We start from the raw sequence: 24,676 nt of genomic DNA, 5'->3' as shown, positions 1-24,676 counted from the left end.
GTGGACACACAAAATGCTACACTGTCCTGAAATACATTTTAATTAGACAAAAATAGGGTACAGTGTTCCAGAAGAGATGTGGAGTGTAAGCCTAAAACTTCATTTATATACTCAGAATATTTTGCTGTGAAAGATTATGAGAGGGACCTAACAGCAGAACATTTGAAATTAGTTCCTAAGAAAAATTATAGACTGCTATGCTTTGCTTTCAGTGAAAAGAAGTCAAACAAAAGAACTGTCGGTCATCATTTTAGAAAATACGTCCATACCCCAAGAAGAGTGCGATTACGATCAAGCTATAACAGAAGAAAATGTGATTGGTGTTGTCAGGAGGGAGAATGTATATTCATGACAAAACGTTTTTAAAGTTAAAGAAAAAACTGATACACAATAGGAGAGAAATCATCAGACTAAAATGAGAAATTCTTAAACTACAACATAAAGGAACTAATGAAATCAGTGTTGAAAACAATTTGTAAAATACTTAGCTCAGTTTTCACCAAAAATTAAATAAATGTTGTTCTTTATGAGAAGAAGGCCGACCCCAAGGTGTAGGGGTTGTATACCTGTCTCTTGCCCAGAGATCCCAAGTTCGATTCCCAGACAGGTCAGGGATTTTTACCTGGATCTGTTGACTGGTTCATGGTCCACTCAGGCTACGTAATTACAATTCAGGAGCTGTCTGACTGTGAGGTAGCGGCCATGGTCTAGCAAGCTAAGAATAATGGCCGAGAGGATCCATCATGCTGACCACAAGACACCTTCTAAAATGCAGAACTTCGGGCTGAACAGCGGTTGCATGGTAGGCCAAGGCCCTTCGGGTCTGTTGCACCATGAGGTTTTGTTTGGCGAAGAAGAAAGTTAAATGGTCAGACAAAGGAATGTCTTTAGCATTCCCTAGAAATACATTGTTGCTCTTTGTCAGGGCTGTCTATACAAAAAAGGGACTTCTTCTGAGAACATGAACTATGTAATACTCCAAGATTATTTTAGAATTTTGGCCATTGTTGGTTTATCCTTGAGCAGAAAATAATGTTCAAAAATTGTTCATTTTGACAAGATGACAGTAAAAAAGGTAATGGAATATGATTATAAAGAAGATGAAGTCATCAGCCCACATTTGTATGTGCAAGTAATAATGGTTTGGGGACTGTCCATGCAGGTCTGGTCTGTTTATGTTGGTCTTGATGTGAAAATGTGCAGCAACTTTTGAAATATTGTATTATTATTCGTGAAAAGGTGAAGGTATGTTACAAAAAATTTACTACAGTGAACTAAAGGCAGCTACCAGAGACGTCATGAATGTTCAAATACTCATAACGAAATGTCCAAAAAATGAACAATCTTATGTTATGTTCTGAGCCGTTTGTATTAATACTTGCAGACATTGAGCATATAAATTAGGAACTCATAATTTCTTACAGAACTCAGTAAGTTTAACTTTCTCTTGTTCCCTGTGTTATGTTTACGCTGTTTAGAGTTTCTCCTCTGTTCTAACAAGTAAATTATTCAAAAACTTCCGAACTTGTTGTCTGTCAATCAATAGCACATAGTTATTGGTACAGTTTGTTGGATTTCTATCACTGCTGCTACAATACTTATTAATTGGGTACAATTCTGAGATAAAAGGTTATAAATGGTTGAATGTTGTAATTTTATAATGGTCAGTGTATATCTGTCACTTTCAGTTCAGGTATTTATAGCAATATAATTACAACAGTAGCTTAAATACATATTTGCCTATCGTTTACTGCCACAGCAGGTTCCTGCTCTGCTGCCCAGCCATGGTCTGGCAATGATGTTGAGTTTTTTTTATAGTCTTTCTGTACTATGAATTCTGTACTAAATTCTACCTCTACTTTACTTCCACTGCAGAAAATAGTATAGTCATCAGAGTCAAAAGAACCCCTTTCCAACCACTTCTTGTATCTCAGCAGTTGCAACATTTTTTATGGCCTCCGCTACCAGGTTGCAAGCCTTCTGATGTGGCACCATCCTGACTTTAATTTCTATCAATTTTTTACTTTGCAGTTGCATCGCAGGCTATTATGGTGACCCTCGAATTGGTGTGGATATTCCATGTCGACCCTGTGCTTGCCCAGGCACTGCTGAATCTGGACACTCCTATGCTAATTTTTGTTCCCTGGATCGTGACACTTTGGATGTATCCTGTGAATGTGATATAGGCTATGCAGGTAAGATAACGTTTTCGAATATCTTCTTTCGCTTTCCATTACTTGCATTGTAAATTAACTTTGTTTTTATTTGTATTTTTAACCTAAATTTCTGTTTGTTATGAGCTTCAAATCATTGTTTACGTTATTTACCTTCATATTATATAAATGAAACTGCTGCTACTTCATTATTTGATTTTTAGTAAGATAATGGATAATATTTACTAGATAATTTTAGCATATATTTCAGTCTGTACCTTGGATGCCAATTATTTATACTTCCTTTGGTTCTTGTGTACTTTTTTTTTGTATATTTTTCATTCCTGTGCAGAAAAGTCCTTATCCATTTGACTTATAGATTGTCCTGTCTGTAAAAATGATTCAATGCAGGAGTTCAGACAGTTCTTCTTCTTCTTCTTCTTCTTCTTGTATGTTGTTGGGCTTAGTTTTAACTCCGTACCCAATAACCACACCGTTTGGTAATGCACTTATTTGTGTTGAAATAATATCCGTAGGTTCTAGGTTGGTAATCTTGGGCAATGCAAGTTTTGGAAGTTGCTTTTCGTGGTTGAGGAAGAATCAGAAGAGTAGGCTTGTGCTGGTAAAGAATGATTAAATTATTAATTGAACCCTATATTAGATTGTAATGAAAAGATAATTTTCGACGATATGTGATATCCATGATAGATATGGAAGTTCTTCTATTATCGGTGAGTTGATTTGTACTGTTGTTAACATGTGTAGATTAAAGGAATAGTCAGGTTATGTAATGTAAGTGTGAGAATGTTAGTGACATGTGTAGGCTAATAAAAGTGACTTATAAGGCGATTTTACATTCATCAAGGAAATTAGTGAGCATATTTACTAATGGTTCCGTAGGAGCATGCATAAGACAAGCGACACTAGTTGGTAGAGGAACGTTATGATTTATTAGTGCTTGAAAAAAATGTTTTTCGTTGGTTAGAATAGTTACAACATTGGAATACTATGTGATGAATCGTACCACTTGCTTGCTGACAGGTGCAAATATCCGTGTCACTGATATGAAATTTATACTTATATTCGGGTGTAAGCGTATGATTGAATCGTAAGCGGATTAGTGTAGTTATATGTCTCCGAGAGTAAGTGCCCATAGTGAACCAAGGGGTTCTTTGCAGTTTCGGTTGTAGTTGATAGTTCAGACAGTTGACTAGTTGTTTGTATGTTACTCCATCTTCTTTTGTTTATTGATGGGCTTCATTGTAGTACTACACCCAGTCGCCAAGTTGACATGGACTTCCATATTTCATATAATTATTCCCTGAATTTGGCAACTTTTATTATTGTTTGAATACTTGCAACATAGGTGTTATTCTTTACTCTGTTGATAAAATATTTTAGCTGTAGTAATAAGTAAACAAATGTACTGTAGTGTTAATTCAAATCAAGAAACAATGAAAAACAGTCTTGTGCGTACTCATTACTCGTCTTAATTTATCTATAATTTTTAATTCAGTAGTATATTGGGTTATTATAAGCAAGGTTATGGGTGGGAAACAAAAGAAAACTAGAATCGGAATGTGCCGATTTCTACTGAGTAAGCACTTTAAGAACCTAGTAACTTCAATTGTTTCTCCAAAACTGTGCAACAACTGAGGGGCACCATTGCATTCAATAGGGACTGAAGTTTAGACTTTGGTAGCAAAATAAATTGCTGGAAGAAATCAACAAACTGTATGGAGTGTGATTGTTGCTCTGATAACTTGGAGTTACAGTAAAACCTCATTAATTCAAAGTCGTTGGGACGCAAAAATTGGACTTCGAATTACGTGATTTTGAATTAACCACCAACTCGTAATTCAGAAATGCCAACCCTTGCAACGTCACAAAATATTATAAGACCCGTTACTGCAAGCAATTAACCTTGATTCACAGTTTAAACCTTTCAAATGGCATGAAAAAAAACCAACCTATTTTCAAAATTTATCCAACAAGGTGTGTTTACAGTATTCAAATAATGCACTTCGATAACTCACTGGCAAACATAACCTCATGCAATTAAGGAAAAAAAAGAAAAAGCATGATTCATAGGCGAGGGGAAATCTATGCTGGGTCCCTTGTACAAGTGCTTCATTCATTGGATTACTGTACTGTACAATAGAAGAGAGTATAAATGATCCACCTTATATCAATACAAATTATGTTGTTAATACAAAATCACAACATTTTACAATACATCTGAGCAAATCACAGTCTTTTCAGTTCAGAAGTCTTCACAGCCTGTCAAATTCACTCAAGATTTAAAGAAAATTCACACATTCTTCTTAACACACACAGAACATCTGAACTTACAATACTTCACCTTACATACCTCTTAAGATTGTGAATATTGTGTGTACCAATCTTGTCACCTTTGTTATTCAACAGGTGATAAGCACACTTGCCAACTTTCTTACCTACGGTATAAGGTCCCTGATACAATTTAAAAAACTTATGAATTTCTTTGTTGTCTGCAGATGAAATGTGTGGAACCTTTAGTAACACCTCCTCCCCTACTTCAAAACTATCTCCATGATGCCTCCCCTGCTGCCTCATCCTCCTATCAGCTGCCTTCCTTAAATTCTTTCTTGCTAAATCAATCACCTTTGAAGATACCATTTCTGCTGAGGATAGATCTATCTTGGTTGCCAATCTCACACAAAAACTCTCTTCCCATTCTTTCACACACAACTTACGTAGACTTTCGTTCGGAACACATATACATTTCACAATCAAAACATCCCTCCTCTTCTGAAAACACACCACAATCGCACATCTTTCATCAATACTCTTCCACACTTCATTGAAATCATTCGTACGATCTTCAGCATCAGATATTCCACTCAACATACGTTTGAATCGACCTCCTGTTCTCTCATACATATTGTCACTCTCACTTTCTTTGAACTTTCTCCAAATACCAAAAAGCTTTGCAACACAATTACTCCTCATAAAATCCTCAAACCCTGAATCCCCATAATATTCACAACCACTCTTATGATTCTCATTATGCACAAAATGTGACCTAACCTCCACTTCACAAAGACTTTCACCCACAGCATCGACAGTTTCCATCCACTCATCCTTATCGGACATACCAACTTCAATCGCCTCAATCTCATTCACACAACCCTTCTCACACTTTCCTTCACTCACACTCTCTCTCTTCCTGAAATCACTACTATCACTGACCTCGAGATCCCGACCATTACTACTAAATTCTCCCACAATTCCTATATCTTCCATATCTTACATCGCTGTTCCCACTCGCACATCATTCATGCCATCAACACTGTTGCTCTTGACCCTCTTAACGGAAGTTTCATTAATCTCAAAATCATCACTACTCTGACACATTATCGACGTAACATTAATCTCCTCAATTACACCAACCTCTACAACATGATATGTCTTCCTCAAGGACTCCTCCTCCACAAAATAATCTTTATCCCCTTTACAACTAACTTCCTTTTCAATTTCTACAACTTCCCAAAGAGCATCAATTACCACAGTGTTATCACCATCAATTTTAGCACATAGTAGGTCCTCCGACAAATCATCCTCGTTTTCTTCACACCCCTTGCCCCCAAAATCTCTCAAATCACCACCTTCCCTCCCTACATTATCAATTCCTTTCTCCACACTACTACCCCAATCATTAGCTGCCGTGCAATGCTTATCAATTAAATTACTTACCTCCTCCCCTACATTACTAATTTTATCACTTAATTCCTTCCCCTGATTACTAATTTGACTACTTAAATTATTCCCTTGATCAATCAATTTGGCCAACTGCTCCAATACTAACTTCATAAACTCATTATTACCCCCCCTTGTTACTTTGATTTTGCTCGCTACCTTCCCCTTCACCCCCCATCACAATTCCATACACTTTTTCCATAGATATATTATCACTCTGAAAACTACTTTCATCAAACTTTGTGTGCTTGTGTCAAAGCTGCTCTCCTCATCATTAACAGACATACTTCCTTTATGCACTTTTCTCCTTCTCAAATTCATTACACTACTATTACTCTTACTATTATTCATCTTCCACTGATAAAACACAGAACTCAAAACATGACAACACACTGATACACAACTCCTAACACAAGCTCACTAAAACACTAGACCAAATGTGCCTATCGAGGTCATATAGCAAGTCTGGATATCATTCTGCCCCACGTTGGGCGCCAATTGTAACCATTTGCAATCTATAGAAAATATGAAATGAATTAACGGTGAGTGAAATAAGTATAAATACCAAGACAATGGGCGCCTCCTGTAAAACAATTACAGGAATATATAACTATGTAGAGCAATGAGTAACTCCCTCTCCCAAGGTGACGGTCATCAGGCTGACGAAGCTCCAGACTTACTTTATAACCTTACCTGTTTACCCCTGAAATTAGATTTGGGTAGCAAGCCAGGTTCATCCATACTCTACTGATAAAAGATTCACTGCAAGTTTCCTTCCATGACTTTATTCCCAAAATAAATAAAAATATATAAATTACCTCAATAATCATCACTTGATGAGACCAACACCTGTTCACCGTTAACAAAGGGAAACTTTACAGACCACTAAAAACCACATACAAAAATAAATCATTTGACGAGACCAACTCGTGTTTGCCGCTTACAAGGTCTAATTACAAACATCTACAAACCACCAACATGAAGAAAGAAACATCACTTTACGAGACCAACTCGTGTTTGCCGTTTACAAGGCAAATTACAAACCACTAAAAAACACCAATTTTAAAAAAAAAGCACTTAACGAGACCAACTCGTGTTTGCCGCTTATAAAGGCAAATTACAAACATCTTCAAACCACCATAAACTTATTTTCACTATTTACATTTATCATACCTTCAGGTAAGAGTCGCACTGCACTCTACTGTTGCAGATCAAAATCGTATTCTGGTAGAGAAAAGTACGACGACTTTCTCTACGTATGGATGCAACCTTCTTTACGAAGAGCATCCCTAACCTTATTTACACACTTCATCGACGTCTTGAGTCCTTCTTGAGTGCTGCGCAGGTTAGTGTGGCGCCTCAGGTTTCTGCAACTGAAACTGGATACTCGGCCGACGATTTCCTCGACCAAGAATCAGCTCTGTGCACAACCACACATCCACTACCGAATCTCGATTCTGTACGCATCACCACATCCACTGTACATAATCTCGTAGAAGAATTGTAGTCCAACTATTATACAGAGTTGGAGTTACAAATAAACACTTAAGTAGCGTCTTTGACCTAACAGCCACCAGAAACTCATTAGCATCAGCGACATATAGCGTGCTCACTCCGAAAACGATACTCAAGAACAATACAACATTGCCTAGGACTATGCGCAAAGTAGCTCCCGCGCACCGGTCCGAGTGAGAAACACACAGAATCAGGGACAGAAACACAATCAGAATCAGAGTCAGAAACACAATCAGCATTAGTGACTTGCCGCACGCGCGTACCTGCTTACATAGGCTCGCTACACGTGGTTATAGCATCCTGGAAAGTTTACTGGTAGCAACGCTCTCACAGGCACTTTTTGACGCGTCACTCAGTCAACCCAACCTCGCTTAAAACAAAGCCCTCGTATTGGCTATTGAGTGTCTGATGTGACATTGAACGTCCACTTACGTATATCCACATTGATCCACTCCAATTCTTCAGCCTATACTACCTGCCGTAGCCCGTGTTTCCAAGCCACTTTGTTGCAACACATCCAACTGACTTCAACCATCCTTCCCGGTATAGTCGCAGTTTTCCCGGTTGCACAATCCTTACGGCTAGGCCATATTTACAGACTCTTACCCAAATGGAAATTTATACAAAATATAATGATGCACATATGCAATATTCCCTAACCACACATTCTTCTTATAATATTACGTTTTTACATTCTTAATAAACAAAATTACATGATTTTAACATTACAAACTATATACGAAAATTTCCTAACCTAAAATTTGGGGCTCGTACATACGTACAGTTACAATTTTTATTAGGGACCGGTTTCGATGTCTTTGGACATCATCCTCAGCCATAACAGGTTAAATGAACAAAGATATTTATCTTACAATACAGAATATAAACCATTAACAATGAGATAATATAAAATGGGAGAAATATACAACTTGATGCTCAAGAATCATTTTTACGAAATGTACAAGTTAAAACTTGATGGTCAGACAATAAAATAGGAATGAAAATGTTATCACTAGTTTAAAAGTCTTTACCATTATGTAATGTCTAAAAGTTTTTGAACGTGGCATAAATAAAAAAAATTTAAAAATTTTGACGTCTGAAAGTTGACGTAAATCGTTGTTCCTGTGTAGAAAAATTGTCGTAATCGTTGTTCCTCTGTAGAAAGTTTGTAACTTGGTAGTGGCCTGTATCTCAGTTTTCATGAGATAAACATTGAGTCATAAGGTGGTTAAGCAAGTGGATCATGTTTACAGTGTTGACATAAGTATGTGTTGTAAGACCAGAAAGTTCAAGTCTGTCAAGGAAATATTTAACACGCCACTGAATTGCAGGATTTGTGATAAGATCCATACTTGTTGTGCAGTGATCACATGCACAAATCTAAAATATACGGGGCAGTTCTGCATCCTGTAAAGAATTATAGGAATGCCATGGCACAACCTCAAAATAAGAAATGATCCCATAAAATATGGGGTGTCTATGAACCCTGGAGTAAGATGTCGGAGTTCACGCAGTTTTTGGTCCTGCACACGAAAGTCAGTCTGAAAACAGAGTGATGTAAAGGTAATTTTGTTCGAGAAGTATCTTCTTTCTTATGGAGTTGGGTTGATGTCACTTCATTAGTTTTGCTACATCTTGATTCAATTTCACCAACTATACATCCCGTGAAAATACTCGTCCTGATTACTTGAAATTATCTACGTGTTCGAGTCAGTATTTTCTATCTGACATTCAATCCTCTTGGGTTTCTTCTCATTTGATATCACTTTAGTCTTGGAAAAGTTATTTTACATACCATACTAGCTGTATGTCTTCATGTTCCAAGATATTATATTGATGGTTTTGAGAACAGTTTACCATTAAGATCTAGTCATTATTTAGAATACGCCAAATTGCTTACTGTATTTCTACGCAACTGAATGCCTTCCTGCCATTTTATACCTTTCAGTAAAAATCCATGCAAACTATGAACAACAAGAATGAAAGATTACAGCCTTGCCTATCCCCTGCAGCTACATTGAACCAAGAACTCATTCTACCATCACTTTTTACTGCAGTGTGATTGTCAATTTTGATGCCTGTAACAACGTACCACTGATCCCATAATCCCTCAGTATGGCCAATATATTTTCCCTAGGTGTTTCATCATACACCTTCTCTACATCTAGGGGGAAAAAATGACAGCTTTGCAAATAAGTCAGTTTTACTCAAAGATAAGGGAATTTTACAAATAGGGTTGCGAGTACATTCTCAGCTTGTCAGCAGCGAGTTCCTGAAGCATGCTGAGGTAGTGGACTTCCTTTTGGGAACAAATTTTTTTCTTTCTACAATACGGTGCAATATATCATATCAATATTTAGAAATCTGCTGGTAGATATTAGCAAATTAGAGACTAAATATTAAATATACTGCATACCAGTTCACTCTGAATTTACCACATACCAATTCGCTAATTTTGATCAGGAAATTTTTACTACTCCTCGAATGGATGTGACATGGCTCATTAAACATGGAAGATGAAATTGGTGTGTGCAACTTTTGTTAGCTGAGAATGGTAAGTTTGACTGTTTTATTAGATCATCTCAGCAGTGTTCCAACTGAAAATTTCTTCAGCATTGTGTGGGAAATATAAGCAAAATTTAGGTCAAATTTGAACACTAACTCACTGAGTGCACCTCTGGTGCAGAAAGTTTAATCTTGCTTCCAAATCACAGTATGTTGCAAGGTAAAGCTCAACAGTGAAGAAGTGACCATAGCAAAGTATACGACAGTTTTGTCCGTTTTGAGTCAGAGGCAGTAACATGAGATCAGATGTTTTGGTCTCTAGAATTTTCAATATTTTTTTTTTCATGCCCAAAATAAAAGATAGTGTCTTGTATTCATTTTGGTGTAACAATCAATTCATGTGGTAAGCCTAGTTCTTTCTCCTTCCCCTTGCATATCCCTGGAACACTTGAATAATGTGAGTGGCGTTGGGTTCTTACCGCCGCCAATGAGTGGGAAGGTTGGAGCGAGCCAGAGAAGTCAGGCTGCTCATCGCCTCCAGGTTTCATCGTACGTTTATCTGGTTTCCGCGCTCCAGAGCAGACGATTCTTCTTGACTTTCGGTCATATTTGAACGAACGAGATAGCACAAAATAATTAACGATTGCCACGACAGATGGCGACAGAATGTCCAGTTCGCCACCCTATTGTTGACACAAAACAAATGAACTAATTCACGTTCTGGCAGATATTATTGATGAAATGAAATGTCATATGGCTTTTAGTGCCAGGATATCCCAGGATGGGTTTGGCTCGCCAGATGCAGGTCTTTCTATTTGACACCCGTAGGCGACCTGCGCGTCGTAATGAGGATGAAATGATGATGAAGACAACATATACTCTCAGCCCCCGTGCCATTGGAATTAACCAATTAAGGTTAAAATCCCCGACCTGGCCGGGAATCGAATCCGGGACCCTCTGAACCGATGGCCAGTACGCTGACTGTTCAGCCAACGAGTCGAACATATTATCGATAGCCTTCTTTTAAGGCTGGCATCTCTATAGGTAGAGGCACCTGTTTGTGGTGAAATGTTTTGCCTAATTTTGTCATGAAAAATAAGTTATTTTGCTATATTTTTTGTTATTTTAATTTTATTTTGTCAATAATTTTGCTAAATGTTATTTCCACTTTCAGCAATAAAGCTAAGGTAGTTGAAAGCACATTTGCAGTAAAACAACATAGTTTCTTCTTGTTTACGATGAGGCCTGCTGGAGACCACATGCCAATTTCAAATTCAATTCATCATTCCTTGTTTCCTCCTCTGTCCTTTTCAGTATCCCTTCATCATTGCACTGTGCTTGATTCTTCTCTCCTCAGACCACTTTGGACCAGGTTTCCTTTTCATTCTTCCTTGGAATCCTTCCATTCTTAAAACTTTCCTTTTAGCAGTCCCTCTTTCTATAGTTTCCTCTTGTTGTATTTTATTCCTGTCTAAATCTTTCTTGACCTCTTGTATTCAGATCATTGTTGACTTTTTCTCCAAAAGGTACTTGAATATCTGTTTTGTCAATCAGTTATCATCCATTGTATATTTTATTTTATTATATTTTATTATTACATATATACATGAAACACGAGTGTTATTCTTCTGCTGAAAACACATTACATATATCAGAGCGAGGATGTTTGGAAAAAATATCCTGTCACTTAACAGGTAGGGCCCAGCCTACGTACATAATTTATACATAATTTTGAAAGTACAAAGATACGAGTTCCCTATTACTGAGAGTCAGAACTACTCTCTTGTTAAATATTATATTACAGTACATTGAGAATGACCTCTGACTATCAACATTACTGACTGAGATCCGCAAAGCCTTCACTCTAGTTTCCTCAAAATGGCCATATTCTGATTTTAGGGAAAGAATAGTAGCAGTCACATCAATATCTTCACCTGCTCTATATGAACTACAAACTTGATCCCTAAACACTGTGTATGATTAAAGATATTCTGATGTTGAAAGTTCTCGTACAATGTGAATTTGCTTTATTAGATGAGACTTCATCATTTTAAAAATCATATTTCATTTTCTTCGTGGATCAAAGAGTAATTCTACCTGATTCCATCAATTATTTTGTGATTTTGCTTAAAGTTTCGCATTTTGAGCCAAATTTGAAAAAAAAATTGCAAAAATTTAGCAATTTTGCACTTCGTGAAAAACACGTGCCTTTATTTATAGGTCTTCTCTAGATCTACATCTAGATTTATATAGTGAAGTATACATGACACTAGATGGAGCAAGAGCTGTTTTAAACTTAATTCAGAAGAATAATAGCTTAAACAAACAAACAAACAAACAAGCAAGCAAGCAAGCAAGCAAACTTTGAGTTTTATGTGACTATTGATATCATGATCATAGCCATTGGTCTTCCAATTTCACATCGAATCCAAACCACAGGAATATGTCTTCATTTCAGTCCTACCCCCTCTGCATTGGGCAGGATTTGAAACACTGCTGGCTTGGAGAGAAGCCAGTGATGATGTCAGTCTGCTATAAACTACTACTTAAGAATAGTGTAGTTGTGCTATTTGTGCTATTTTAATTGTTTGTTATATTTTATCTAATCATTAATTCATATTTGAGAATGTTAAATTTTTCTATATTAACTCTCTCTCTAATTATTAGGGGCTCGCTGTGATGTTTGTGCTGACAACTACTTTGGCAATCCAGAAACTCCTGGAGGATCTTGTCGTGCTTGCAACTGTAGCAAAAATATTGATATTTCCCGTCCAGGAAACTGTGATGTGCGTACAGGGGAATGTTTACAGTGTCTGTTCAACACAGAGGGTTTCAACTGTCATGTATGTAAAGCTGGATATTATGGAGATGCTATTAATCAGCTTTGTACTGGTAAGTTGAAAAAAATATTCACTTTCTTGCTATTCTGTTTGTAGGCTTACATTTTTATGTTTTTTCTTCTTAGTTTTGTCTTTTGTTATTTGTAGTGCTAGTTGAGTAACAACAGTGTACATTCTGTGTGACATCTATATCCTTTATGCTTGTAAATGAGATATATAAGATTGACTTATCCAGACAAGTAGAACGAAGTATACTCTCGGACTAGAACACTTAGCATACAGAAGGAATTGGCCAATGTGAGCATAATTTGGTACACATACCTATTGTTGAAGAAGGATTAGAGATGCAGTGATCTGCAATATCTAGAACGGTCACCAGAGTGCCTTATTGGTGCCACCACAATAATTCAATCTTGTGCAGAGCATCATTCAGTTGCTTAACACAGTGAGGGAGGGTCATCAAACACAGAGGCCCGGTTTCTTCAACAAATGTTAAGTGTTAACTCTGCTGTTAAGGAGACTTAACACATAATTTAACAAATGGTCGTCTCGTCAAGAATTGTTAACTCTAACAAATTGAATTGTTAATACTTGTGTTAAATTAACCTGGCAGCAGCCCTATATTAAACCTCTTAACAGCTGCTAAAATTTCAAAATGCAGGCATGTAGAAAACGTAAGTTTGAAGCTTTACTGCTGTATGAAGACTATTTATAAACCGAAGAAGACAAAGGACGATCCAAACTAAAAAATAATGACTCTTTAGAGTTGTCAGAAGAAATATTTCTAATTACCAAAGCCACAGTGAACCAGGTACTAGACGATATTGAAAATAGGTTATAGTTTCCAACAGTGAGGACAAATATCATGAGACAGGATCTGCTTTGGACGTCATGGAGGTGATAGAAGACTAAAATGCAAACATATTGTATTTAAACTTGTCAGGTCCGCAACCTAATAATTTCCGAAGAATTTATGAATCCCCCAATTCTAATGCAACATGTACCGGTATATACTTGAAGAGTTGCAATCCAGACAAGTGGAGCAGTGGCCGAGTGGTCATCGTACTTGTCTCTGAACTGCGACGACGTGAGTTCGAGTTCCGCCATAGACATACATTTTTAAAATACAAATTAAATAATTATTTCGGGGAATGTGAAGGTAAAAATGTGAATAAAATTAATAATCAAATTGCAGTGAAACTTTATGTTCTACTTTATGTTCTACTTTATATATATATATACAGGCAGAGAAAGAGATCCAGGAGTATCAGTGAGAACGTTTAGGCCTATATTAATTACAGGTAGAAAATAAAAGTGTATTGCAGTTTGCATAATAATTTTGTTCCAAATTTTATCTTAACGTTCCCTCAAATATTAATTTATTCTTCTTCTTGTTTATCTGTTTACCCTCCAGGGTCGGGTTTTCCTTTGGACTCAATGAGGGATCCCACCTCTACCGCCTCAAGGGCAGTGTCCTGGAGCTCCCGACTCTGCGTCGGGGATACAACTGGGGAGGATACCGAGTACCTCGCTGCGCTGAACAGGGGCCTTGCGGGGGGGATGGGAAGATTGGAAGGGATAGACAAGGGAGAGGGAAGGAAGCAGCCGTGGCCTTAAGTTAGGTACCATCCCGGCATTTGCCTTGAGGAAAAGTGGGGAAACCACGGAAAACCACTTCCAGGATTGCTGAGGTGGGAATCGAAACCACCTCTACTCAGTTGACCTCCCAAGGCTGAGTGGACCCCGTTCCAGCCCTCGTACCACTTTTCAAATTTCGTGGCAGAGCCGGGAATCGAACCCGGTCCTCTAATCACAGCAAATCACACTAACCACTACACCACAGTGGCAGATATATTAATTTATTTTGTACAACAGTTATAGCTGCAATGAGACTTGAACTCACGTCTACGAGGTTCGCAGAAAAGTATGGTGACCACTTGGCCACCACTTTGTTTCGCTGTTTCCCAAGTATATATGCCTTGCATTGGAATCGGGGATTCATCAATTTTTCAGAAGTTATTAGGTTGCGGACCTGACATGTTTAAGTAAAATTGGTTTGCCTTTTAGTGTTCTATCATCTCCACTTTGTCCGAAGCGGATTCTATGTGATGACATCTGACCTAATTTTTTTCAAAAACGAAACCCTTATACACAAGTTACTGTTGAGTGTCTCCCCACAGGTACATTGAAGCTCGGTGAAATTGGTTGACCGCAGGGTCTGGCCTCTACTTGTTAGATATTATGCTCGAGACACTTTTCATGTTACTGTAGGCGACTATGTTCACGAGTGCAAGAAAAGAGTGTGTTGAGTCCTGCAAAGAATTCCTGCTGCCATTGCAGTATTACATTATTTTCCCTGCAATAAAGTAATGCCAGAAAATCATTCAAAACATATCAATTATCATATTTTCCCAGTGATAAGAATAAAAGAATAGGCTACCGCTATATCGAATGTTGTGATATAACAGACCATTCTTTCATTTTTTAAGCACGCTTGCATAGTTTTAAATAAAAACTGTAAGAACATTTGTCTTGCATTCTACTTGTGAAGTAGAATCACGTATTAACTCTAGTTGTGAAGCAATGTGTGATGGCCCACTGCAAGTTGTTGTTACTTTTTAAATAGTTTTGACTAGGAGGGAACATTTCAGATTTTAATTTTTGGATTTCTATGGCTTATATAGGTGTGAACTGTAGAATAACAAGTTTGGTCTATTGTATGAAGTACAGTAGATGTATGATGTTCCCTCGAATCCTGCGTACTCAGCGCACCACCAACAAGGCAGCAGTAAGCAGGCCCGCATAGTCATTCAGCTTCTAAAACCAGTGTGTTCTTGAATCACAGCCCCTCTTTTCTACTCCTCTTTTTTCATTCTTTGGTAATTTGGGTGAGATTTTTCTTTGGTATTCTTTCTTCTCATTTTCTCCTGGCAACCAGGTCTGTATCTTTGGCATTTTCTTGTGCTTGGCATTCTGCACATGGATGTTCCCAATGTGCACAAGCAAAACCCGGTGGTCACCATCAAGACTTTCACTTGGAATAACCTTGTCATCAGTGATGAACTGGCTAGCACATCTATCAGTTATTATATACAGTAGTCTATTACTGTCCTCTGCTTCCCATCACAACTGTACCGTGTGATTTTATGGCTGTCTCTCTTCTGAAACCAAGAGTTTTGTATGCTCCGGTTATTCTGTGCACAGAAGTCTATCAGGTTTTCTCGCTCCTGGTTTCTGCCACCATAGTCATGGGGGCCTATGGAGTCTTTGCAGCCTTGCTTATCTGTCCCAACTTGGGCATTCAGGTCTCCCATAATTGTGATGTTGTCTTCCTTTATTTGGTCCTCTAGATCTACAAGAAACTGATCTTTTTCATCTATAGGACGGCCTGCCTGTGGGGCATATACTTGGAAAAAGGCATGGTATACATGGCTGAAGCCTAATTTCATTTTAATGATTCTGTCAGTCATATAACTTATGCCTGCCAACATCTTTGTGGAGTACGAAAGCAACTCCATTTCTGGCTTCATTAGAGTTCCTGCTCCTGTACAGTATAAAACCGTTTCATAAGGTTTTCTTTCCTGAATCTTTACATTTCATCTCACTCAACCCTAAAATCCCGAATGTGCGCCTGTCATTGAGGTGTACAATTTCTTTGCAATTGCCAGTAAGGGTGAGGATATTGAGGGTTTCAATTCTGAGCTGTTTCTTCCTGTGTATTGTCTGTCTCTTCCTGCATCTCCGATGAGCTTCAGGTTGTTGGCCATCATAGGTTCGTGTATTGCATGAAGAATTGTTGTCATGTCTGCTAATATTAACACTTTTATATCCAAGGCTTGTTTTAGCTTTGAAAGCAACAAACTCATCAACACTGTTCAGTTGGCTTGCTAGGCCTAACACTGTAGAGGGTTTTCTATTGGGGTAATCTCCCTTAGTCTTTGGCAGTCTCCTACCACACCTGCAAGGCAGCAGCATTTTGGTGAATTTGTGTGTCATTTCATGCAAAAGGGCTTCACGAAGCCTCCTTAGCCATTGGTTCTCCCTTAGTCGGGTTTGGTACTGACTGCCCAACCCTCAACCAGACAATCACAAGTAGTACTGTCTATTGTCACATATGGTAGCAGGGTTTTCCCCGACCTGACATATAAATGTGGTAATTCTGTGGAATATTAATGGGCAATAAAAACATATATGTCAAACTTCACTCATATTATTTTGTAGACTGTGTCAAATGGGAAGCTGTTTCAGCTGTAGTCATTTTTATGAAGTAAATATATTTTGCTGTGGTGCAAGTGACGTTTAACACACTGTAATTTTTCATGGAATGCATTGCATTAAGTGGGTGGGATAATGCGACATTGTAGTACTCGATTGGTTGGACAATTCTGAGTAGCCACTTGAGGCTAAAATGCTTCCCATTTGACGCAGATGATGACGAAGACGACAATGATGATGATGATGATGATGATGATGATGATGATAGGCTATCACTTGCTGACGAGTATGATTGTCTTCCTCAGATGGTACTGGTGAGTCTATGAGTTCTTAGGTGACCGTGGAGACCAATCCTCGAGCCACAAATTCTTGCAAAATGGTAGCAAACATTGCCAGCAGTGAGATCCAGTTGTTCGAGGGTTATTCATCCTGAGGAACACCCACACTTTCCGAGCAATTCTCTTCTCAGTTTCAAATCTCTGGTGTTGTTAGAAGTTCTTAGGACCTTCTTGGATAAGACGATAACCATACCAGGCTGTTAGCTGCTTTTCTTTCCCATTTAGTGGTGCTGATGTGGCAATTCTTCATGTGTGACTTTAGTATGTCCCTGAACCATTTTTGTTGTCCACCCTGGCAATGACTGCCACCCTTCAGTTGAGCATACATAATTTGCTTTGGGAGGCCAAAATCAGGCATACGAATGACATGATCTGTCCAATGAAGTTGATGTTTCATGATTTTGATGATGATGCTTGTTGTTTAAAGGAGCCTAACATCTAGGTCATTGGTCCCTTTCATGATTTTAACCTCAATGCTCATGGTACAGGCTTCTTCCAAGATACTGATGTTAGTTTGGTGATCTTGCCATTTAACCCTTACGATCCTCCTCAGACAGCACTGATTACATTTCCCCAGGCACTTTGTATGCCTCCTGTAAGTGGTCCAAGTTTCACACTCATAAAGGAGTGTTTGTATTACAGTAGCCTGGTACACATGGAAGTTTTGTCTGAGTATTGATGTTATGGTTATCAAAGACCCTTTGTCGTAGATGACAATGCTCCACTAGCACAGTTCAGGTGATATTGAATTTCAGCAAGGTATGCAAAGGTTTGGATGTTTTGCAAGATTTTGTCATAGGCTGTGATGTGATGGTAGGAGCAGTAGCATTGGCTTTGGATGCGGACTGACACAATATCTGTGTCTTTTGGATGAGACATAGACTGATACTTCTGTGTGCTTTTGTGAAAGCATTTAGGATGGTGTGTAGGTCTTCTTCTGAGCTGGCCAGAACAACATTGTCATCTGCATACTGAAGTTCCATTATCCAGGCAGTAGAAATCTTGGTCTTGGCACGCAGTCTGCTAATGTTGAATAAATCTGTGTTCTATTTCTATGCCCTGTGGTAGTTCACCCTTAGCAAGGCGAAGTACATTTCCAACAAAAATTGAGAATAGTGTGGGAGCAATTACACATCCTTGCTTTACACCAGTAGTGATCTCAAATCATTCTCCAGGTCCATTATTCATAAGGATGTTCCCGTACATGTTATCATATAGGAGTCGAAGGCTCTTGATGAATTTTGGAGGACAGCCAATTAGTGCTAAGATTGTCACACAGACTATATTGCAGTGTTGAACCTCACAATTCATAGTAAAAAAATTATAAGAGAATACTATTATTTGGATACTCTGTGAAATTTTTGTGTCAAACTTAATTCATGCATTTAATTTTTTTAAATTTTTATTAAGAAATGTGCTGTACTTTCACCCAGAAACTTTTATGTATTAGCACTTGAGGTTATGTTATATTACTGGCACCCCAGGACTAGTTTTGTGTGCAAATTTTTGTTTTTGTTTTGGTATATATCAGAAGAGAATTACCAAAATTGAAACTGAGGATTCACTTGCAGTTTGCTATCTTCATTTGGCAACGTTTTCTGAGTTTGTCTGTTCTTTTTTTGTAGAATGTGTATGTGATTTGCTTGGAACTGACAATTCGAGTGGCATTTGTGATCGGAACACTGGCCAGTGTCCTTGCCTACCAAATGTTATTGGCCAGAAATGTGATCAGTGTGCCGAAAATCACTGGAAAATTGCTAGTGGAACAGGTTGTGAACCATGTGATTGTGATCCTATTGGCTCTACTGATGAACAGTGTAATTTGGTGAGTAAAATCCTATCAATATGAGATGGACTTTTCTTTAGTGTAACATATTCTTTATCTTTACTACTCAGACAGTTGAGGCGCTGGCCTTCTGAGCTCGACTTTGCAGGTTTGATCCTGGCTCAGTCCGGTGGTATTTGAAGGCTCTCAAATATGTCAGCCTTGTGTTGGTAGGTTTACGGGCATGTAAAAAAACTCCTGTGGGACTAAATTTTGGCATGTTAGTGTCTCCGAAAACTGTAAAAGTAGTTAGTGGGATGTAAAGTCAATACCATTATTATTATCTCTACTAAACCTGAGTGAGTATTTGAAATGATTTACTTCTGCTAGTCTTTGTAGATCTGTTCTTATGAACAAGCCCGTCGGAAGGCCACGAGTGTTGAGTCTTTGTCTGACACAGTGTTTAGTCAGTTTGAGCCCTGTTGGTGGAAACATACACTCATCAGTAATGAAAGCAAAACACTAAGTATTTCAGACAACATTTAATATTTGTCTGCTTTTCTAACTTTGTATAAATTAAATATTATGATATTAAAACAAAATTGCAATATATTACAAGATAATCAGCCCATTTGAGAAGTTTCAGCACAATAATTGAGAAATAGTATTGTTTGTGACAATCACAACACTAGTATTGCCATTTCCCTCCTTTGGAGAAGAATAACCACAAACAGCTGTCTTACGGTTTATTGCTGTGAATTATCATGCCGTGTATTTTTATGGACATAACAGCTTGTCTACAACAGTTAGTCTCTCTTCAAAGTCGGGTTGTAATGGCTCTTTCTCCTGAAAACGTGGGAGGGGCTGTGGTATTAGCGGAAGATAGACGCAGTATACACTTTGTGGCAGACATCATAGGTATGCTTTGTTCTAACATTTACAGAACTATGAAAAGGTACAGAGAGGACAATATCTACACCAGGAGGCCTGGTTCTGGTCGTAAGAGAAGCACTGCAAGTGCAGTGATGGCTTTCTCTTAATGCAGATTCCTTGTAATTGACACACAACAGATGTGTGAAGACCAGAAATCATTTGCAACAAGTACAGGGCACAAACATCAGCGACAGGACAGTAAGGAGGAGGTTGTATGAAGTGGTTTTAGAGTTCAAGAGGCCCACCACAGGACCTCTGCTTACATGTAAGCACCGTGCCTCTGGGTTGAAATTTGCCAATGTCCACTGAAACTGGACTGTGGAGCTCAGTGGTGTTAATGCACGAGTCCAGATTCTGTTTAAGGCACCAGATGGATGGGAGGGAGTTTAGAGAAGGCCTGGGGAACATTATTCTCCCTGCACTTTCTCTGCAGAGGCACAGTTCAGTGGAGTCTTTGTCATAGTCTGGGCTGGGATTACCATTGATGGGTGTACGGAGTTTGTGTTTGTCGAGAATGGGAGTCTGACAGCCCACTAATACATCGAGGAGATTTTAGTGCATCATTTGGTGCCTTTTGCACCTATCATTAGTGAGAATTGTATCATAATGCATTGCAAAACTCACCCACATGTTGCTGTCCATGAACGTGAGTACCTGAATGAAGTCGGGATTGAATGCATGGTGTAGCCTGCTTGTAGTTATGATCTAAACCTGAGAGAACATGTCTAAGATATGCTTGGGAGACATGCTAGGAATCATTTCCCTGACGTACTGGCTCAACTTCGGGCTGCGCTCAAGATTGCATCCTGAGCATGTCTGATCTAATCACCGGTGTAACTGCGGTTAGAGGTTGTAAAACTCTTTACTGAGAAAGTGGAAATATGTTGTAAGAAGTGGAGAAAGGGACTACCATAGAAACATGCAGAGCTCCAGGTTTTGACGTTTCCAAATTCTTGTTGATACACTGTTGTAATTGTCACAATTAATAATATTTCTCCACTATTGCACTGAAATGTTTCATGTGGGTTAATTAATTTAGGAGATATTGCCATATTGTTGTAATGTCATAATATTTGAATTTGATAAGGTTTCTAATAGACTAGCATTAAATTTTATCTGCCTCTGTTGCCAGTCAGTGTATTTCACCTCCAGAATGTTGGCCGGCAAGGCAGCAGAGGTGGTGATATAGAATTCTTAATAACTAGATTGCATGCTAGAGTCTGCGTTCAATTCTAAACCTCTCCACAGTGTTCACGTGTGCAGAGCTCATGGTATTGTCTGGCAACAATAGGCTATGTGCCCTGACACCAGGTTTCAAACTCTACCTACCTCATTTTCATCATTGTCACACACTAGACAATACTTAACATGCAGTCACTGGACACAAGAACACATCAAATAGTGTAATGATCTTCGCTTTTGAGGCATGCACAGTTAAATGAAGATTGTAACCAACCCACCATTGCAGTTAGTGTATTCTATCCAAGTGCCTGCACACATTAGAAAAAAGACACACACAGACCTCTCCCCCCCCCCCCCCCCCTCTCTCTCTCTCTCTCACACAGAAATCGTTATACTGCACTCCTTGCATATTCAGTATGAAAATGCTAATTTCCAAAATGCATGCTGTTCTTCAACCAGTCGGCAAACCTTACACCCTGAACAAAACTTCTACACAATTTTATATAAAATGGTAACAATCAGGTTTGAAATTTTTAAAAATCATTGGAAGTTCATCTAACCATCTTTTTCCTGGTGTGTTCTTACTTCATTTACTTTTCACTACAGAGTTATTTTCGGTGTCTTAGGTACCTTGAAAGTTGAATTTCGATTGGTTTGTAAACAAATCTGTTTACTCTTTCAAAACTTAGAGTAGAATTGTAAGCTTGGTGTAAGAGTCAGTTTTTGACTATACCTTTTCTTCCTTTGAAGGACAAATTCTTTATCAAAAGTAAGTTCCCCTTTGATTTCTCTCCCTTGGGCTGAGACCTTGATGTTAGGCCCCTTTAAACAAAAAACATGATTTCTCTCTCAGAAAATTCAATCTTCAAGAAAATCCTCCAATTGGAAAAATCTCCGTATCAGTACTTCTGTTATCTTTTAACCTCCTGGTTTACCCATTTTATGAACACTTTCTTGTAGTGATAACTCAAAGTTGAAATATTAGTAAATGTATTTTTGCCACAATTTTTTTTTTAATCCTGTCTTTTCCTTTTGTATTATTTTTCATTCCATCTTCCTGATCTTTTGTTCAGCACAGTCATCATTATTCCATTCATTTTAACAATGTTGTCAGTAACTTGATTGTTTACTACAACTTTAGCTAGTTAATTTTCTGTACAGTATATATTGTATGTAACAAGGAATGAGTATTAATTTCTCATAATATCTGTTGTGAATTTAACAGCAGTCTGAAGGTATGTTCAGTTCTTTGTAACAATTATTGGTTAACATTCTGCATGTAGCAGCAGCAGTAGTAGTAGTAGTAGTAGTAGTAGTTGTTTCATTACTAATCATTTCTGCAAATTTTTGTCCTCAGTTTGATGGCCAATGTACATGCAAGGAAGGATTTGGAGGCCGTCAATGCAACGAGTGCCAGGCTAATTTTTGGGGAAATCCAACTATTGAGTGTCATGGTAAGTCCAATGCCTACAATTTTGCAAAGTAAATCTCTTGGTGTGATGTAATTTCAGTTTCCGTTACTGACAAATATTAGGCTTATCATCTGTTATGAATGAGAAGGGTAGCTATACAAGTAGGATGCGCTAGGGATAAGCAACATGATACCTGCCTTATGTCAAAATTTGTGTATAACATTCCGTTGTGAAAATAAGCTTGTGTGTAAAAATTGTAGAAAGGCACTTGCTGAGTCTCTGAAAAATGTAAAAGTAGTTTGCAGGGTATAAAACCTCGTCATTGTTAAACACGCATGTTGACTGCTATTTTAATGATATCCATTCAGACCTAGTGTTTCGTTTACATCTCTTTTATATTCTGAGGTCTTTTTTTCCATATTTTTCTTTCAGTTACTCTAAATTTTCTGGAAAATATTCCAGGCACAGTTACAAAAAAAAGTGCAAATTTAAACATTCATTCATTATTTATTTACCATAAACCTTTACAGTATCTATGGAAGGCCAGGGAAAAGGACAGGCCCCCTGTATGTTGAAGTGCCCGGAAAATCTTAAGCATGGCTAAGAAAGTTTGGGGATAGTGCCATCTATTTCAAAGTCAGTTTACCTTTAACTTGTTATTGAATTTTTTGTAATTATGTTAATGGAATCATTAATCATTCATCAGTTATCTGCGTTTAGGGCTGTTGCCCAAGTGGCAGGTTCCTTATCAGTTGTATTCCTAGCCGTTTCTTAAATATTTTCAAAGAACTTGAAACTTATCAAACGTTTAACTTGATAAATTATCCCAATCCCTTACACCTCATCCTATAAATTAATATTTCTACAATTTTTCCTCTTGAATTCCAACTTTATATTCATCTTAAGATCTTTCCTACTTTTAAAAGTTCTGCTTAAGCTTATTTGTCTACTAATGTCATTCGATGCCAACTCTCCACTGACAGCTCGGAACATTCCACTTACCTCAATAAAAAGAAGAATATTCCTTGAGGATCCACCTATTCAATACAAGATATAATCGCACTTGATTACATCTACATTTTAAAATATCAAATTGCAGGACATGTTTCACGTTGATTTAGGGATCTTTAGCTGCATATAGTTGTTCTAAGATTAAAATAACTAATACATTTTATTAGGCTATTAACTATGTTCTGTCCCTTATAAAAAGTTTTTAACCCCTCAGCGTCGCAGCCATTTAAAGAGCTTCCTACCCCGCGGCCGGATGAGATTTCAACTATGCGCGACTGAAATACATTGATTCACTTAAAGCGTTACTACAATTATAAGAGTAGCCCAATATTCATGAAATTTGGAATTCCTTATGATAGAACTATGTATATGCAGATAAATACATCATTGTTTCACATTACCTTAGTAATTTAGTTTCGTGTGATAAAGTTCGAAGCGCTCTTTGAGACAGAGATCCACGTCACACTTCTGGCAGCAGTACACCGACACATTCTTTTTGCCGTGTTTTGAACACACGATACAACGTCTCTGAGGTTTGGATTTCTCACTCTTGGGTGCTAATTTCCTGATAAAATTTCTTTCCTGCAACCTTGGAACTGTATTATCTGATGCGCGTCTTCCTTGAATATTTCGTTCCCCGCCCGAGCGAGCGCAATTTGTAAACAAACCTCCTACCAGTTGATCCCGACAAGATAACTGCTCAAGGTTTGTCCCTGTGACTTGTTTGAATAATATTAGAGAATTTAGGACGGTTGCATTCACGAGTCTTTTGAACAGCTTTATATACCACTTAGTCGTTCTCTTTCTTTCAACTAAAATCATATGTAGTAACTGGTCCTTGAGATCAACGCCCCCCCATGCCATAGCTGTAATTTGTTGCCCATAAAAGCTTTACTGTTTCTTTCCCCCTCTTAGTAACACTTTTTGTTTCTTCATTGTGGTATGTGGATACGAACGTAAAATTTTTTTGTCACACCATTTTAGCACAGTGACGGGACCAGAATGCCTAGCTGTTATTTCCCCCTTCTCAAGTTTTTTTTTTTTTTCCCCGTTACTTCCTTGGGAATGT

The 24,676-nt window shown here is 38.0% G+C and overlaps 1 protein-coding gene across 3 annotated transcripts in view; it reads left to right on the top strand.

Moving 5' to 3' along the window:
* LanB1 (laminin subunit beta-1) overlaps positions 1-24,676 on the top strand; it is a 584,100-nt gene that overhangs the window by 452,207 nt on the left and 107,217 nt on the right. For all 3 annotated transcript variants that reach the window (XM_067141389.2, XM_067141390.2, XM_067141391.2), the window contains exons 20-23: positions 2,032-2,195; positions 12,579-12,803; positions 18,930-19,129; positions 22,542-22,638. In XM_067141389.2, the coding sequence (XP_066997490.2) occupies positions 2,032-2,195; positions 12,579-12,803; positions 18,930-19,129; positions 22,542-22,638 (686 nt within the window). The remainder of the gene's footprint in view (positions 1-2,031; positions 2,196-12,578; positions 12,804-18,929; positions 19,130-22,541; positions 22,639-24,676) is intronic.

The sequence above is a fragment of the Anabrus simplex genome, chromosome 2, assembly GCF_040414725.1.
Source record: "Anabrus simplex isolate iqAnaSimp1 chromosome 2, ASM4041472v1, whole genome shotgun sequence".
Lineage (NCBI taxonomy): Eukaryota > Metazoa > Arthropoda > Insecta > Orthoptera > Tettigoniidae > Anabrus > Anabrus simplex.
The sequence above is the reverse complement of the archived record's forward strand: the minus strand, read 5'-3'. Positions and strand labels throughout refer to the sequence as shown.